At 41.5% G+C, this 18,206-nt stretch overlaps 2 protein-coding genes across 4 annotated transcripts in view; one reads left to right on the top strand and one right to left on the bottom strand.

Moving 5' to 3' along the window:
- The window catches only part of Ankrd45 (ankyrin repeat domain 45), a 37,485-nt gene continuing 19,279 nt past the window's right edge, over positions 1-18,206 (bottom strand). For all 3 annotated transcript variants that reach the window (XM_055624712.1, XM_055624711.1, XM_055624713.1), the window contains exons 3-6: positions 16,107-16,274; positions 10,423-10,517; positions 7,734-7,872; positions 1-3,153 (exon numbers count right to left, since the gene is read on the bottom strand). In XM_055624712.1, the coding sequence (XP_055480687.1) occupies positions 3,122-3,153; positions 7,734-7,872; positions 10,423-10,517; positions 16,107-16,274 (434 nt within the window). In that variant the 3' untranslated portion in view covers positions 1-3,121. The remainder of the gene's footprint in view (positions 3,154-7,733; positions 7,873-10,422; positions 10,518-16,106; positions 16,275-18,206) is intronic.
- Positions 11,553-14,398, top strand: Tex50 (testis expressed 50). Its single transcript, XM_055624715.1, has 2 exons — positions 11,553-11,876; positions 14,156-14,398. Exons 1-2 carry the CDS (start codon positions 11,553-11,555, stop codon positions 14,396-14,398), a joined length of 567 nt encoding a protein of 188 aa, XP_055480690.1.

Raw genomic sequence — 18,206 nt, forward strand, 5'->3', positions numbered from 1 at the left:
AAAACAAAAACATTTATTTATATCAGAAGTCCAGGATTCTAGTAGGACTCAGCAGAAGAAGTTTACCCCCACTCCATGTAGCATCAAATAGTGGCTTGATTGGAGAACCCATTTCCAAGATGACTCACTCACAGTCTGGGCAGGATGTGATGTCTAGATGGATGGAGTGCAGTCAGAGCTGCAGGCTCCGGCCACGGGTCCTGTCCTTGCTGGCCTCCCCACAGACCAGTGTCTTAAGAGACTGAGGCAGAAGCCACATCACCTCTCAAAACCTAGCCTCAGAAATGACACAGAATCACTTTCAACTATAGTCATGGGCTCCCTGGATTCAAGAGAGATCAGAGACTCATAGTTCTACATTAGAAATGACAGGGCCACACAGTAAGAGGAGTGTGTGAAACGGGAGGTCAGGCTGGCCTGGACAATGTAATCTACTGCAGATTAGAAGAACACTGGGGTAACTGTCAGCCTTTTACAATATGGGGTTTAATGTTAAAGTAAATGTCAGTCTGCCTACATTGTTCTAGAGCAGTAGCTGTCTAAGGTTAGACACTAGGTCAGTTTTGGTGTATGATAAAAGCTATATCATAGTGGCAAAATGAGAGAAGTATGTCTAACATAAAATCCTATAATGAAGCTTAACTTATTCAGTTCACCTTGTCATCAGATAGTTCCTACTTTTTTCTGTGTTAAAATGTCTTTTTTACATGACAGTGATAACAAGCAGCAGTTATTATTTTAATATGCTACAATAATATCATTTTATATCTTTACTTTTTTATATCTTTACATTTTTATGACTAGTGAAACACAAAATCTAAAGAACTACCATCTAGAACTGATCATAACATTAAATCAGCCTTTGACTACCTTTCAAATACTGGGGCGGCATTCCTGAATTGTTAGCATGTGCTTTTAAAAGGGAACTAGTCTATCAAGTTCAGAAAACACCATGCAGCTAATGAAATAACAGTAAACTCACAGCATAAGAGCAGCTAAATCTCCTCTTAATCTCTAAGTCAGTGCAACAATAGGTAATAATATCATCACTTGCAAAACAGAAGTTATAGATATACAGACATTTAAAAAGTGTTCAGATCCCCTCATCAAAGGAATCTCTCAAATAAGATCCAAAAATCTCTCAGAAATCACAAGATCCATGACATTCAGGATGAAAGTTTAAAGAACACAAAGTTGAGAGAGGACAGACACAGAGCCATTATGTTTGCCGTGCATGTGGCTCATCTGTTAGAAGAGTAGGTATTACAGTGGTACACTGACATAAGAAAGGCATAAGATAAGGTTGACATCATTTCTATAATGATAATCAAGCTTCATAAATGAATGAAGAGGTACTGAATTCTATGAATACTAGGGAGTACTAGGCAATGCTAAGTACTGTGAGTAAGGTAGTACTGAGTGAGTCAACTTTTACTTGCTGACTTACTATTTTACAAGCTCTTTAGGTAAGAGGAAAAGGTCTGTCTTTCATAAAGGTCATTATTCACTCATATGGAGACACAAGAGTGAAATTACACAGAACCCAGAATGAGGCTTCTGGCACTATTAACGTCCCAAAGAAGAAAAGGTTAGATCTTTGTAATATTGGAGACAAAGATGGCCATGGGGTGAAGAAGAACAACTGTCCCACCAAGAATCAGAAGTGAATTCTGAGGTTCTGACAACAAGGTTAAAAGGAGAAGCTAGTGGGGAGTTAGAAAAGTAGATCATAAGAAAGTTGGGATGTTGGCCTAAAGGTGCCAAGGCAAGGGACTATACAAATACTGTGTTAGCAACTGTATCAAAGGCTATAAAATGTCAGAGGACAAAGACTGAGAGACAAAGGAAAGAGAGAGAAGTTATTCTAGCAGGTCGTTAAAAATGCTTCTGTCTTACCTAGAAATAGAAGTGAGTTTTCGGACTTCCTTCCCACTTCCAGGAGCACAGACCTGGAAAGCACTGTTATATTCATGACCAAAGCTCAGAAACTGTGACTTAGGATAAAAATAACAACAACAACAAAAAAAAAAAAATGGCATCTTCCCTCTTCCTAATGATCTCAGTGATGTGCACTGAGTATCTTGAAATATACTGTATTAAAAGGGTCAAACATAGATCTTCTTCTAGCAGTGTAAGGGTGTCGAGGAGGTGGGCTAGCATCAGCGGTGCTGAAGGAAGCCAAATGGGAATTGCTCACAGAGTGAAAAGATCTCAAAAGTGAAAAAACTGGGGGAAACATTTAAAACAAGATGACCTCAATACTGTGACCAAGTGGAAGTTGCCTAACAAGTTTTACTGAATGGCTCCCTTGTTCTGTTTCTCCTAAAGAATGAAAAATAGTTTGCACAGCAAGACAGGAGGAAGTGATAAAAACAAGGAATAAATATTCTCTCTCTCTCTTCTTTTATTTTCTACATTTTATTTTCTACAAAAACTTTCCCAGAAAGTCACAAGATAATAGGAAGTTCAGGGTCCTGCTTAACTTGACTAGAAAAAAAGACTTTCGGAAGACCCTTTTGGTAACCATGACCTTTAAAATGTAGGGAATCTAAAGAGAATGGTAGAAAGTGGCACAGCGCCAGTTACAGTATCTATAGTACCAAACCCCTGGAGATGGAAACGAGGCAGATCTGTGAATTTTAATTCAGACACAAAAAGTAACAGCTACAACCAGAGGACCCTGTCCCAAACATTTTCTAGAGTTTGCTTCTTGAGAGGGAGTAAGCGCTTCTCTTTTAGAAACGGCCTAGTGCATCTTTTTAAAATGGAATACCCTACTCAAGTGGAAATTTCTAGCCTCAGTTACACATGAATTTATTAGCTTCTCTGTGTGGTTTTTAAAGCCTCGCTCAGCTCTTCTGAGGGAGCATGGGAACTCAGGAAGAGATGTGCTTGGAGAAGCAGAGGTCCCGCCCCTGATCCAGGTGAGAGTTTTCTGAACAGCCTAACACAAAGCCTGCGTGACTAAATTTGCACCCAAGCATTTTTGCAAAACCCTGTGTCTATTCCTTGAGTTTGGCAGGAACAGGTTGGTCGTATTCAACATTGGAATATAACGAAGGCTTCTTCACCATGTGGTATCTGCAGAAGGTGCAGTCTTGATTTCTCTGCTAACCACAGCTTAGTTTATCGATTTGGCGCTTTTCACTAGACCTGAAAGAAGCAGATTTTTAAATGACATTTAACTAGCTTGAGGTATGAAACACAGTGAAGCCAGCTTTTCAAACAATGGGCATGCAATACATCAGAATACCCTGAACCAGCTGCTAATTAAACCCTAACACTTGGGAATGCAAGTTCCAATAGCCTATGCCTTTTTTCCGTGTATGTAAAGTTGCAAGGACATCTTTCCACATTCCCACTATTCCTAGTTCTTGTTTCGACACTGCCTAGAGGAACTCTGATTAAAGATGCTGAACCTCTGTCATCTTCATTTCTTTGTTGTAATCATTTCAGAGGTTCCATCAAAACATAACATCTGATGCTATTAAGGGCCTAGAGGGGCAGAAATGTAAGGGACCTGAGGAAAGGAGCAATTCCTCTGCAGAGGTGAGGAGGAGGGAGCAAGGGCTGTGGGGTCAGCTCAGAGGTAGTGATGGAATGCTTGGGAAATGGACTGTCTAACCAGTAACTGAAGTCCTAGCTCGCTTCTGGACTGTAGGGCTTGACTTTCACTAGTTTCCTCTCCCTCCAAACCACTTCACCAAGAAAACCAGTTTGTTTGTTTTTTTCTCCCCTGCTTAATCCCTCTTCTCTACTGCCCTGACAGCTTGTTTCTTTGTGTATTTGAAACAGGGTCTTGCTATGCAGCTCAGGTTAGTGTCAAACTTGTGATCCTCCTGCTCCAGCCTTCCAAGTTCTAGGATTACAGGGACACAACACCAAGCACCTTGTGTGTTGCAGGTCGGGGAGGCGTACAGGTGCACCTGTGTGGGCTGTGCGTGTAGCTCCACCTGCCTTTGGGGATTAGAGGACACCCTCACGTGGCCTACTTCAGAACATGCCCACACTTTTTCTTGGGACACAGTCCCTCACCGGTCTGGAGCTTGCTGACTTAGCAAGGCCAGCCTGCCAGTGGGCCCCAGGAATCTGCCTATCTCCACCACCCCAGCAAGGGAACTGCGTGCATGTGGCACCATGCTCATCTTCAGTGGTTTGTAGGGATCAAATTCAGGACCTCATGTTTTTGAGGCAAGCATTTTACCGGCTGAGCTCTCTCCAGACCTAAAAGCTCTGTAATGGTGTCCCATTGCTCATAAAGTAAAGCTTAAAGCCGTCAGGTTATTTCCCGGTAGTTTTAATGAAATGATCACAAGCTAACTTCACGGACCTGTTTTCCACCCTGCTGTGACATAAGAACTACAATCAGCAAAATGGGAGCTCTCCACTTCCTTAGTCCCTAATTTGAACCTTTTACTGCTTGCCTGTGCTTTCAACTCTAAAACTGTCAAACTGTACCCTGGCTTCATGGCAACAATTCCTCCTGCTTCGTGGTACTCTCTCTTTGTTCCTTTGAGCCTCTCTGAACTTGCTTTACCTTTCTGGGAATACACATAATCTTACTCACAATCTACATAAGGGGCTGCCTAAGGTGGAGCACTCTAAAGACTGTCTTTCTTCAAGGAGGGTGCCGCCTGTCTGCTCAGTAGACGTTCCTTACCCCGATGGCAAGGGCTAGCCTCTCAACTACCTACACAAGCCTAATTGTCTCGGCCTCGTAAAACCTACAATCCCTCTTGCCAAACATAAAAAGCTTAAGTAATAGATACAAGACACAAAAAAAGTGAAGTTGAACTCTATCCCACACCATATACAAGAGAGAGAGAGAGAAAAGAAAGAAAGAAAGAAAGAAAGAGAGAGAGAGAGAGAGAGGGAGGGAGGGAGGGAGGGAGGGAGGGAGGGAGGGAGAGAGAGAGAGAGAAAGAAAGAAAGAAAGAAAGAAAGAAAGAAAGAAAGAAAGAAGGAAAGGGAAGAAAAAAGAAAAAGAAAGAAAGGAAAAGAAAAGAAAGGAAAAAGGAAAGGAAAGGAAAAGAAGAGAGAAGAAAAGAAGAAAAGAAAAAAGAAAAAAAAGTAACTCAAACTATATCACAGGACTAAATGCAAGAGTAGGGTTAAGCGATGGTATCTCAGCTATGACAATGACAGCTAACCAAAGATATAACCAAGAAAATGAAGACAAACTCATGCAGCAGGCAGTACCGTGTCAGTTACATCTATTAATAATGAAAAGAGGAGTAGAAAGCTGTCTGCAAAATCTTGGGCTCTGTTACCTCACAGCACCGCACATTATTCTGAATGGACAGGACATTGTTGTATAGCCCAGTGCTAGGGCAAAGCTGTTCATTAACTAATAACACACACAACTGCCCCCACCGCCACATTCCTTTGTGGAGGGTGGAGATTAGAATTATAATGCCAGTCTTATCTGTAGATGCAATTTGGATGTGCTTCCCTGGAAAGCCAATTTCTCCTTCTTTCATAGGATGGGAATAATCCCAATTATAGCCTTTTGCTTACTCAGAAAAACACCTTAGCAGATGAGGAGCAGTTAGCCAACTTGCCCCCTTTTCTCAATTATTCTGATTATCCCTGCTCTTCTTTCATACTCATCCTTCCTTCAGCTCTCAGGGAACATAGAAATGACATGTATTTGTCAGCAGTGGATAGTCAATAGCCTAAAGTAACCTCAACTTCGTGACCCTCCTGCTTTATTTAGCCTTCCCAGTGCTGAGACTGCAGTCATTTGTCACCAAGTCCAAGTTGGAGTAGCATTTATGATAATAGATTTGTATCTAGGATATATATATATAAAGAACTTCTATAATGAGATACTTAAAAGACACTTCAAGTTTAAGATTTAAAATAATCAAAATGAATAGTTCTCCAGAGTAATTACACAAATAACCAATAAACACACTTATTAGTGATCATGAAAATTCAAATCAAAGTATGATGCCACTTCAAATCCACTAAGTGTGTCTAAGATATTTTAGAGACAATGATAAACATTATCTAAGGCATGGAGAAATTGGAATCTTGATGTGCCATTGCTAAGAATGGAAAATGGAAAACAGCTTAGCAGTTCCCCAGAAGGCTAAACAGTTCTTATCACCATTGTGTATACTGGCCTAAGAGTGAAAACCAAAATGTCCTCAGGTTGACAAATGGTTTAAATGTGTAGTCTTACCAATGTATTCACCCATATTAAGTGGTAATATACATGTTACAGAATAAAAGGTAAGAATTATGCCAAGGACAGAAGTCAATCACAAAAGTCAATTGTGTATGTCACAATTCTATCTATGAAGAGTTCAGATCAACCAGATCCAAGCTGGGCATGATGTCTCACATCTATAATCCCCAACACTTGATAGGGTGAGGCAGGAGGATTACAGCAAGTATGAGGTGAGCCTGATCTAACTCACAGACCCCAGTCCATGCAGGAGTACATAGCAAGACCCTGACTCAAACAAACTAACCCATAAGGATAGAAGGAAAAGCAATGTTTGCCAGGGCTTGGGTAGAGGCAAATGGACAACACCTGTTAGTAAGTGTAGGCCTTCTTTGTGAGTTAGCAAAATGGCCTAAAATTAGAGATGGTGATAATCACACAACTTTGTGAGTATACTGAAAAGCACTGATTAGAGCCTGTAAGGGGTAAATTTTATGAAATCTGTTTGACAGTAAGGCTGCCATTTAAAAAATGTTAGGTTTACCAGTTGTCTTAGTTAGGGTTTTATTGCTGTGAAGAGACACCCTGACCAAGGCAATTCATATAAAAGAAAACATCTAATTAAGACTGGCTTACCATTTCAGAGGTTTACTCCATTATCACCACAGCAGGGGGCAAGACTGCGTACAGGCAGGTATGGTGCTGGAGATCTGAATGCAGCCAGGAGGAAGCTCTGATTCCACTCTGGGTGGGCCTTGAGCATAGTAAACCTCAGAGCCAGCCCCCACAGTGACACACTTCCTCCAACAAGGCCACACCTCCTAACAATGCCACTCCCTATGGGCCATGCATCCGAACTCATGGATCTATGGTCAAACCTACTCAAACCACCACACCTGCTAATAAGATTCTGACATGTCCACTTCTTCTGGTGTCAGGATATTATTTCCACAGCAGTTTTACAGAATTATAATACTGAAAAATCTTTTCCAGACTCTGCCACCCTGTCTCCCAGAAGAGTATCCTCTCCTGGGTGAGAATCTCTGGTCAAAATCAATGGTATAAGCCAGGCACAGTGGTACCTGTAATCCAAGTACTCCATGCGCATAGGCAACTGGAAATGTTACTTCAAAAAACTCAAAGGCAGACACAGGGAGATTATTCAGCATCTAAGAGGACTGGATGCTCTTGCACAGGACCGGGATTCCGTTCCCAGCACGCGTGTGGTGGCTCACAACCATCTGCAGTTCCAGTTCTGAGGGATCTGATACCCTCTGACCTCCAAGGGTATATGACGTCTATACGCATATGAGGGTGCACATACAGGCATGCAGAAAAAAAGACACTTAAAATAAAATCATCTTTCAAAAGGACATTATAATCATATAAACTTGAACAACCAATAAATGTAATATCAAGATTAGAATCGGGCATGTCTTATGAAAAGAATTCAGTTACTATTAACTAAATTAAGACAGTTAAAATTATGGTGCAGCAGAAAAAAAAACAACAACACTGAACTGAATTATTATATTCTCTGACATTCAAGACTAAAACTTACGTGGTGTAGACATTCTCGTGATGATGGGGACCATAAGGTCTTCCAGTTGCTGTTTCTGCTCTAAAATCTGACTGATGGAAGCTTCTGGATGGGTTTCCAACCACTCGTTTCTCGTACGGCATGCATTGAGGATGGTGTTCTGGGGATAGACGTAAATGTACTTCCACATGGGTATTGGAAAATGAGAGTGTAGTATCTCTCTAGGATCAGCAGGCAAGCTTAGGCTAAAGGCACTTTCCTCAAACCTGAGGACCCGAGTTAAGTACCAGGAACCCACACCGGGGTAGGAGAGAGCTGATTCACCCAAGCTGTCCTCTGACCTCAGCGCATGTGAGTGCCTCACATGAGCATATGCAAGTGTACACACACAGAGACATACACATGAGCATGCACATACACACATACACATAGGCACACACACATACACACACACACACACACACACACACTAAATAAATATATTATTTTTGCAAACCAAGGTTCTGGTGGTACCCGAGAGAACCTCATCTGAAATAGTAATCCTTACGCATGCATATTTACCTCTTAAGTATTTGAAGTCTGGCTAGTGTAACCGAAGAACTAAATTTTAAATTATATTTAATTTTAGATAACTATATTTGAAACAGCATACGGCTTCTGGTACTGAACCGTCAAATAGTAGCAGAATGAGAAGTCATGAAATTCACCCTTAAGACTCAAGAAGCCTTAAACCAGTCTGTCCTTTCTCCCTGATTCTCTTTTTTTATCCAGCCCTCTTGATGAAAGAAGGATTTGCAAAAGTTGAAAAAGAATGGGTGGAGAGTAAGGCTGGAGACATGGCTCGGCAGTTAAGAGCACTTGCTGCTCTTGCAGAGAACCTGAGTTCAGCTCCTGGTACTCATGTGGCAGGTCACAACCATCTGTACCTTCAGTTCCAGGAGACCCTGTGCCCACGTCTGACCTCGACAGGTGCTGCACACACCTGGTGTGTGTGCATAACATGCTGACAAACTCTCATGCACATAAAACAAAAATGAAGATTTAGAAAAATGACGGATGGTACGAGCTACAGGAAACTTAGTCAAAATGGTATTTACTTCCTCTCACTGGTTGATAGAGGAAGAAGTTCAAAAAATTCCACATTTGATGACACACCGGCAACACGCTCCTGATGTCTGCTTAAAGGCAGTTCTCACAGGTTCCCTGAACGTACAGACACAATGTGTCGGCCGAAAAAGCTTAAAGTAGTAAAGAAAAATGTGTTGATTGTGCTAAGGTTTATAATGATGACTACAAATTAATATCCTGCTGGTGTGTACTTTCCACAGTGCTGAAAAAAACGTACAGAAGTGGGTGAAAGAGGCAGAGTCAAGGAAGTGTCTATAAGATACCCAGAGAGGGGAAAAGCAAGTTAGTAATAATAGTAACCTATATAGCAGGGTCCAACTTTTATAGCAAGAAGATCTCCCTTACAAAACTCTATTATCTGTGTTTATATAAGTAAAAGAGGAATATGAAATCACAAAATCATTATCAGAACTCCAGGGTAATAAGACTGGAAATGAAAAGGACATAAAATTCAGTCTAGGTATTTTGACTTTTTCTAAGTAATGGTGTGTGCACATTACATTTTTATTGAAATGTAAAGGCTTTTCTAGTAACAATTTGACAGGGCACCATTTCTTCATGCTGAGAACGCTGTGAACTGCAGATCCAACAGCCCCAGGACCTGCTCTGATCTACTGTGTTCTGGATTTTCTTTCACAAGAAATTTTGTCAAGTTGTTTATGAAGCTACAAGTCCAGTGTGTACTTTGGTGAGATTTGTTGATGCCCTTTAAGAAGCAGATAACCACATTTCATCAAATAATGCCAGAACAAATTCTCAGGAATACGACACGGCAACACAGAGAGCAATTTAAAGCCATCACACATTTCTAATACTGGAACATACTTAGTTTTTGACACAGGGTCATGTTATGTAGCCCTGGGTGGCCTGGTTCTCAGAATGTAGCCAGACTTGCCTAGAACTAAAGGAAATCCTTCTGCCTCAGCTTCCCAAATGCTGGAATAGGGGCAAATACCATTATGCCCAGCTTAATGGACACAATTTTAATGTATATCCAAATCAAATTTTTTCTCATTGTGGAAGATCTGATACATTTGCATATATGCTAAAGTGTGTTGTGTGTGTCTATACAGTATACACATACATATTGAATTGTATCATGTATGTGTTAAGGTTTGAAGCAAAATATGGAAATGAGTATCAGAGGTGCACAGTACTCCAACAGAAGAACAGAAACCTAACAGCTCCTGAACCCTCCTCACCACTCAGAACCAGCCCCAGGGATACAAGCATGATCCAGGCCTCTCCTTTTGTATTTTTTCTGTTAAAACAGGCTTTTGATGATATGCCTTGGGAGGGTTAGCTTTAGAAAAACTTTTGCGAGCTTTGGTGGGTTTGTTTGTTTGTTTGTTTGTTTGTTTGTTTTTCCAAATTTTCACTCAACAGAACTTTTCTAACATTCATCTATGTGGTCAGCTGTGATATTTTATGTCAACATCATTTACTCTGTATTGTTTCATCTCTTCTCAGAAGCTTACTGTAGAAAGGAGAGAGGGAGGGGGAGGAAGGAGAGGGGAGGAAGGAGAGTAGAGAACCAGCTACCTCTATAAGGTCAGGACAGGCAATGATCACAAAGAGGTACCTTGTCTTCCTTGAGAAGTTTCCCTGGTCCCTTTTCTGGGTCAGTAACAAGGAGAGAGGCCTTGGTAATGCATTTTTTCAGAAGCGACTTTGCATCTGAAAGAACAGGACAGAAAAACACAAAATAAGACAAAAAGAAAGAGCAAGCCATCCTGTTTGAAGAACCCCTTACACAGCCAGAATTTGGTGAGGTTTGTGTAGACAGTTCACTGTCGATGTCTTTGAGGAATTGAGAAAAACAGCCCTCGGGGATACATCACATCAGAACGCTCAGGGTGTTCCTAGAATTAGGATAGGCTCTTTTGAAGAACCAAAGAAATATAAAACATGACATTGGATCCCATGTCTGTCAAAATGTTCACTATAGAGAAAAGAACAACAGAATAAAATATTTCTGGGAGGCAGACTGTCTGTTTTTCTTTGAACACACACACACACACACACACACAAGATCTGCTTAAAAGTATACTTTGCTGAGAAAAATAAAAGCCTGAAATAAATGGAAGGGCTTACTGTATTTTTAGAATAACTGAATGCTGGAAATTTTAGATTAGTCTCAAATTACATTGGACACGATAAAGTAGTTTCCCCCAGTTTATCCCTTGCCTTTCATATGTCACTAGAGACAGCAAGAAAAGGACCAGCTACACTTTAGATCCAACCTCTTCATCTAAACGTCCAAGTTCTCTGAGTCTGCTTTTCACAATGGAGGGGTCCAAGATAGCCCACCTTTCTGCTGTTCCGAACCAAGAGCTCACTCCCTTTGGGGGGTGGTTTTGCTTTGTTTTTCATGGGGTTCCATTATTATGGCTGTACACCTATTGCCAAACACTCCCTGGCAAAATATTAGCAAAGCGCTCATTTTCAAGAAACTTAGGGTGCCTATCTATGTACACCTTTTCACCCCAGTGCATTTTTTTAATGATGTCACTGAACTCACCCCTGAGTCACTATGACTGACGATGTAACAATGATCGTCGCTGTGTGTTTTGCTGGGTGTGATGGGCTGACCAGCAGGATTATCTGAAAGGCCTTGATGGGAGTACCACGTTATCTAGTGCTTGGGGCACCTTCTGCTCTGCCTGACCAATTTTTTTAGTTCAAGATTTTCTTCTCAGTTAAGACAAAAAGATGTCTAACCAAAGACTATTTGTGCTTTCTCCCCTGCTGTTCTTCTGCTTCTTCAGAGAGAGCATCTGCATTTGTGACGGGACAACCTGGACAAAGGTTGGATGGGAGATTTTTCCAGAGGAAGTACACTACCTGAAAGTTAAGGCTCCCCCGTCCCAGTGTCTGCCTTACCCTCTGGACAAACTCTGCTGCAACTTTGCTAACTTGGACATATTCCAGAGTTCCTTACACCTCATTTATATCATAGTACAAGCGCTCTTCTTAATCCTATTTGTTTTATCTGTGCATTACCTATGGATGAAATGGACAAAACACCAGAAAAAGGTGAATTTGTGATGCAAATAGGAGTTATAGAATCTTAAGGAGTGCACGGCACAAGGTTCTCCTGTCCCTCAAGTTACCCACCACAGCCTTCCCTGCCCCACCCCCATCATCTAGCAGCGTAGGCACTATTTTTTAAACTGCTTTAATTTGGGGTTCCTTAAACCTCTACCTCTCTTCCAAACCTCCAACCCGAGGTAGGAGAGAAAGGTTAGAAGGGGAAGGGGATATAGACCTCTTTAGACTTAGTTCTGGCTGGCTCAGGTCATTGGATTTTTTGGAAAAATACCAATCTCAGCCGTCAGGATATCTAGCAGCCCAGCAACAGCAAGACTTACAAGAAGCCTTCCTCCTCTAGCCTTCCTCTCTCTGGGCTCTGGTATTTATACTCTCCCAGGGTCCTCAGAATTCCACTAATTCCAGCTGGCGAAGACCACGCCCCTCTCTGAGCCACATGAGGCAACTAACTATCAGCTGTGGACAAATTAAGACAGCCCCTTGTCCCATACTTGGGATTAAAACAAAAACGTATTTACAGAATATAACTGAGTTTTTAAAGAAACCAAAACTTCCACTACATAGCAGCGTCATGCCCACAGTTAAGAGTTCCACAGATGTGTGTTTAATCAGAGGGTGCCTACAATCATCTCCTCCAACCCCTACTTCAAGTTAAAAGACACACCAAAACATTCAGATGCGGTGGATAGGATTATAGGAAGTGAGGTTACCTGTGTGTCTTAGCTAATTCATGTGGCCTTCCTCAGTCTCCTCATAAAATAATCTGAAACGGGGGTCTCCTGGAGAACCTGTGAATCTATCGAAGAAAGCGCACTACAAAAATTGACATAAGCTTCCCAAGCCTGCTGTAACCTGCTTTTTTACATGTTAGCACCTAGTGGGAAACAAATAGCTTAATTCCCAGTTCTGCCAATAGATGGCGCTATAGTCTGGGCCAATAGCGCACTCTTAAGAGGTACATGACCTAGATAAATGTTTTTCTTGTTTGTTTGTTTGTTTGTTTAATGTGTACTTACTATACGGTGCTATTGCTTAGTAAACGGAAATATTTTTCTTCTATTTATTTGATTTATTTGATTCTGGGACTCAAACCCAGGGCTTCCTACATACTAGGCAAGAAACCAAAAGCTGCAACTCACTGAGCTATATCCCCATCCCCCAACAAGTCTTAAGGGCTCATTTTATGCTACAAGTTCTGATGAGCGTTTTTATTCAAGTCGACCTGCCAGGAACCACACACTTAAAGAAAACTAACTCCCCCTTCCCTGAAGTTGTCAAGTGTCCAAAGATCCTCATTTGGCTGCGTGCTAAAATGGAATTGGCTTGATCTTGTGCAGGCAACGCCAAGCACTGCTAAGTTCACGAGTTCAGAATCCCTGCCCTGGTCGGAAGGCGCTTTTTTCTCTGGTTCTTTCTGACTTCTGGCTCTTTCATACTTTCTGCCCCCTCTTCCATGATGCCTGGGAAAGGGGGTATGATACAGATGTCCCATTTATGTCTGGACACTCCACAGTCATTTAGTCTCTGCATTTTGACCAGTTGTAAGTTTCTGCATGAACCTTCATCCACGGCACAAATAAATTTCTCTGATGGGGTCAAAGAGTTGCACTAATCTAAGTGTAGAGAGATACAAATTTAGAGGGCAGTTCAATATTATGCCCATTTAACAAAATAATATTAGTAGGTTCACCAACGGGACACCTGTGAGCTCCCCAGCCATGGGTTCTTGGCCAGTTCAGCATCACCAGGCATGAGTTTCCTCTTGTGGAACAGGCCTTAAATCCAATCAGAAAGCAGTTGGTTATGCTTGTGATATTCATGCCATTACTACATCCCTGGACACATTTTGCCATCCTAGTCATTACTGCCATTCAGGGTTCACAGCTGGGCAGGACCAGGGCAAGATGTCTAGCACCTTCTAATACTGTGAGAGCCAGCCAGTTGGTCAGGGAGGAATGCATCTGGCCAATACTGGGTCAATTTCTCCATGTCCTGGAGGAAAACATTTTGTTTACATCTTAATTTCTTTTTGGCAAATGCTCTAACCTTAGAAAACACTAACCACTATTTGCTGGTGGTAACAATGATAAGTCTAGTCTTATACATGAAATAAGAGCATCTCTTCTGCACTTAGGCCTTCCACGGTGACCTTCCTTTTTGCAAAATATGGGATGTGTACATCTTAGGGGTGTTTAAGTTCGCTTATCTGGAATATAAGTTTAATTTGAAGTAAGACAAAAAAATCATTTGTTTTGTTCTTCCAGCTGAAAAAGCAGGCCTCTTTAGAGAAACATGGTACTGACCTAAAGAGCCCGTCCATCTATGACATCGAACAAATTCTCTGCAGACTACTGGCCACGACATCAATGATGACCAAGTTCCTGAAGCAGGTGTCCCAACATTCTTCCGCTAAGAAGAATGTTAAGCAACAACGTCAATTAAAGAAGAAGAGGAGGAAAGAAGGGAAGGAGCCAAGGGATACTAAAGCTAAGCACACGCAAATGTAGCTCAGTCAAATGAGAGTAGAAAAGAAACCTATTGTGAGGGTCCCCTATGCATGCAAAGGTTTCTTTGAGGGCTGTTTTTTGTTTTTTGTTTTGTTTTGTTTTGTTTTTCTTCCTGCAATCTTTGCTGAAATTTTTTCAGACAAGCCTGGGTTTCCATTCAACTGAGAAGGAATCCACACTTACTAATGTGGCTCCCAGAATAAAATGAAAACACTTTAACCTGGCCCTCAAGGGTATAATCTGGTGGTAATTATAGCAGCAGCAACAGTTTGGTTTGGTTTTTCCAGCCTGAACACATGACAGGTAGTTGCTATGTGCTTTATACTGTATCATTTAGTTTTCACAACTCTCAAAAGGAAGGAGCTATCATTAGCCCCTCTTTTCAGAAAAGGAAACTCAGGGGCAAAGAATTGAGTACTCTACTCAGTATAGTATTCTATAGTACTCAAACCCAAGTGTTCTCCAGGGAGACCGACCCCTTCCACCTACACTATACATTGCCCATGGAAGCTCCACAAGATAATTTTGTCACTGTCCCCTAACATGTCACTTTCATTCCCAGAACTAATGTTTTGCTTATGCTCTTTGCTCTGATACTGTATACTCAAGTCATATTCATTTTGCAAGGCCCAGCTGAACCCCAACAAACTGGCTTCCTGGCGGACTGCCTTTCCTACCAGCTATTACTTTTAACCTTTCTCTTAATACATCTTTCTGATACTGTTATATAATTGCCAAATGATTGTTTCTCCTAAAACAAAACAAAACAAACAAACAAAAAAATGTCTAGAAGGCAGAAACAAGCAGGTGTGCCTACAGCAATATTAGCATATTTGGTGGTGGACATTCCGTGAAAGCTTGCTAAGCACATGAATCAGATAGCCACACAAAAGCGGTTTGAAATTTATAAGCACACACAGAAAGTTACTCAGTTATGTCTTCCTAAAGTCTCTTCAAGCTATATTCTACAGATCTGGGGAATGAGAGCAAAATGAAACAAAAACTCAAGGTAGCACATAGATTTTTTTAATACTCTGTTGAAATAGAATATGCATAAAAGATGTGAAATTTTTAAGTGTATATTTCAGTGAACTTTCAAAAATAAAATGCCCATGTAACCAGTAGCCAAGTTGAAGGAAAAAATGCCAGGTCTCAGAAGTCCTCCCATGCGACGGGGTAACTACAGTTTGGGTTGCTGACACCATAAGTTAACTTTTCCTAGGAAATATTTTTCATTTTCAATAACAACTTTTCTGCCTGTGTGATCAAATATGTTACTGAAATATGCTAATATGTAAATATTCAAGGACTAGAGTACTTTGCCTGGGTTTTTCAGAAAACAGCCTCGAATATATATTGTGTGTTCAGCGCTATGGAAATCTATTGCTTAAATTGTCAGCAGTTGGCAAGCCAACAAGACGTTCACAGACACACACACACACACACACACACACACAGTCACAGTTCTCTCAGAAAAAAAGTTGATAAGCCAACAAGACATACAGAAACACACATGCACACTCTCAGAGTTGCAATTAAAGAGCAATGCTTTATGGTCATTAGCAAAGTAAAAGAGAAAATAAAAACATTGGAGGCAATCTTCATATAGTGTTAACAACAGAAAAGACAGCACCTAGCTGGAAGGTGGAACTGTCAATCACCTCATTCCATGACTCCAAAGCATGTTACCACCACATGTACTCCTTACCTGCCCAGTCCAAAAACTCTACACACTCAGTCTGGGAATAGCGAGCAGCAACGTCTCGAGCTTTCTCTCCCAGGAAGTTCAAAGCCTCTATATCAACATCCAGTTCCAACAGGGCCTTCAAAGTTTCCAGACGGCCCCAGGCTGCCGCACAGTGTAAGAGCGTGTACCCTGACAAACAGAGTGGGGATGGTCAGGTCAAACAGGCTCAAGATGGCTCCATAGGAGTTTTTAATTTTACAGTGGTAGAAAAGGCATACACATTCTGTAGAAACCGCATGTGAAACTTTGATGCTGGACACAAGAGTGAGCAACAGCTCACAGGCAGCCATTCAGCACAGGGATAAGAGGCTCCCAGGCATGTTCTCTGGTGTACAGTGTTGCTAAGCTCCGATGAATGCTAGCTATGTTACATGCATGTTTCTGCTTCCAGTACTTTATCATGGATCCACTGGCTCATTACTTCATCCTAAGTCAAGGTACATCTGTACATTATTCCAGACTATTTTATGTGGCAGATCATAAACAGAACCAAGTACTGAATGATTACAATGAGCCAGGCACTAAGTGTTCTACATAGTAAACTCACTGAATTTTATAAACTCTGAAGCATCAGAATTATTATAATCCTCATCTTACAGACAAGGAAACTAAAATTCAGAGATGTTAAGAAACATGACTCAAGGATCGTAGCCAATGATGGATGCAAGATACCAACATGGCCTGACTCCTGAGCTCCTCCACATCTGCTAAGAGAGATGGCAACCTCTCTAGCCGTCATCCAGTTCGGAACAACCAGCCTATGACTTTAAGGAATTTTTGTCAACCTCTAATTACCCTCGCCTTACTGTTAACACAATCATCGAAATCACTCTAGCTGTGCATGCTTTGGTTTGGAAATTAATCTTTTGAATTAAAGCTGGAAGCATGACTTACCAAGTTAGAAAATAATTTCTTAGACTTATTGTGATTTAGCTATAAAAGTGGAAACATGGGATGCACTTTCAAGAGTTTTCACGCCAAGTTTTATATAAATCAAAACCCATTGTTCTGTTTCAAGAAAGGCACAGTTAAATCAGGGATCCAGGGCTATGACACAGCTCTGTGGCATAGCTCTTGCCTACTATGTGCAAGATCCTGGGTCCAAGGAAACAATTTAAAAATTATCTAAGATGGGGCTCCAGGACCAAAGCTTCTAGCAGCCCTATTAGACAAGCTTAGAAGTGGGAGCTTCACAGCCAAGGAGCTGTGGCACACCCCTGTAATCCCAGCACTCAGGGAGGCAGAGGCAGGCGGATCTCTGTGAGCCTGAGGCCAGCGTGGTCTACAAAAAGCGAGTCCAGGACAGCCAGAGCTACATGGAGAAACTCTGTCTCGAGGAAAAAAAAAAACAAAAAAGGAGCAGGGGTCTCACAGTGGGCCTTCCACAAGCCCCATGAGCAACCAGAAAGTCCTTCAGACAGGAAACACGTACACCGGTGGGTGACCTGCAGGCTCTCATTTGCCTCCTCTACGGTGTCTACCTGGTCAGCATTTGTCTTAAGAACCCAACCTTGCATTCTTGACACATCCAGGAAAACCTTGTCACTGGGTCGCCTCTGGTTTGTCAGAACTGCAGATTTAAAGCACCAGTACCACCAGAAATGACTTTTACTCACAGATCCTGGCTAAGGGAAAGTAGGAGTCCTTTGTTCACAGGTCACTCAAAACAAAGTGTGGCACCTAGATTATAATTTTGAAATTGTGGCAAATTCCTGAATTAGAAAAAAAAGTGCGAAAATGTATGCACTCGTGCTCATGTACACACACACACACACACACACACACACACACACACACTGCTGGCAGAGACAATACTGCTACATTCTTATCTCTAGCCACAAGCCCGAGCCATTTGGATGTGGTGTAGACCTAGTATCAAGGGTACTGGGTCATGCTTCAGGTATGAGAAATTTCAAGAGATGCTGAGTCGATATAAGCCCTAACAATGCACCACACTTATTCCCGAGAACACACTTATGACTCCGTTAAACACACAAAGAGGCAAAAAGAGCAGAGCAAGAGCCAATGTGTTGAACCTATTATGTGCCAGGATTTTGTGTG

Source organism: Psammomys obesus, unplaced genomic scaffold, assembly GCF_907164565.1.
Source record: "Psammomys obesus unplaced genomic scaffold, mPsaObe1.curated_primary_1811, whole genome shotgun sequence".
NCBI lineage: Eukaryota > Metazoa > Chordata > Mammalia > Rodentia > Muridae > Psammomys > Psammomys obesus.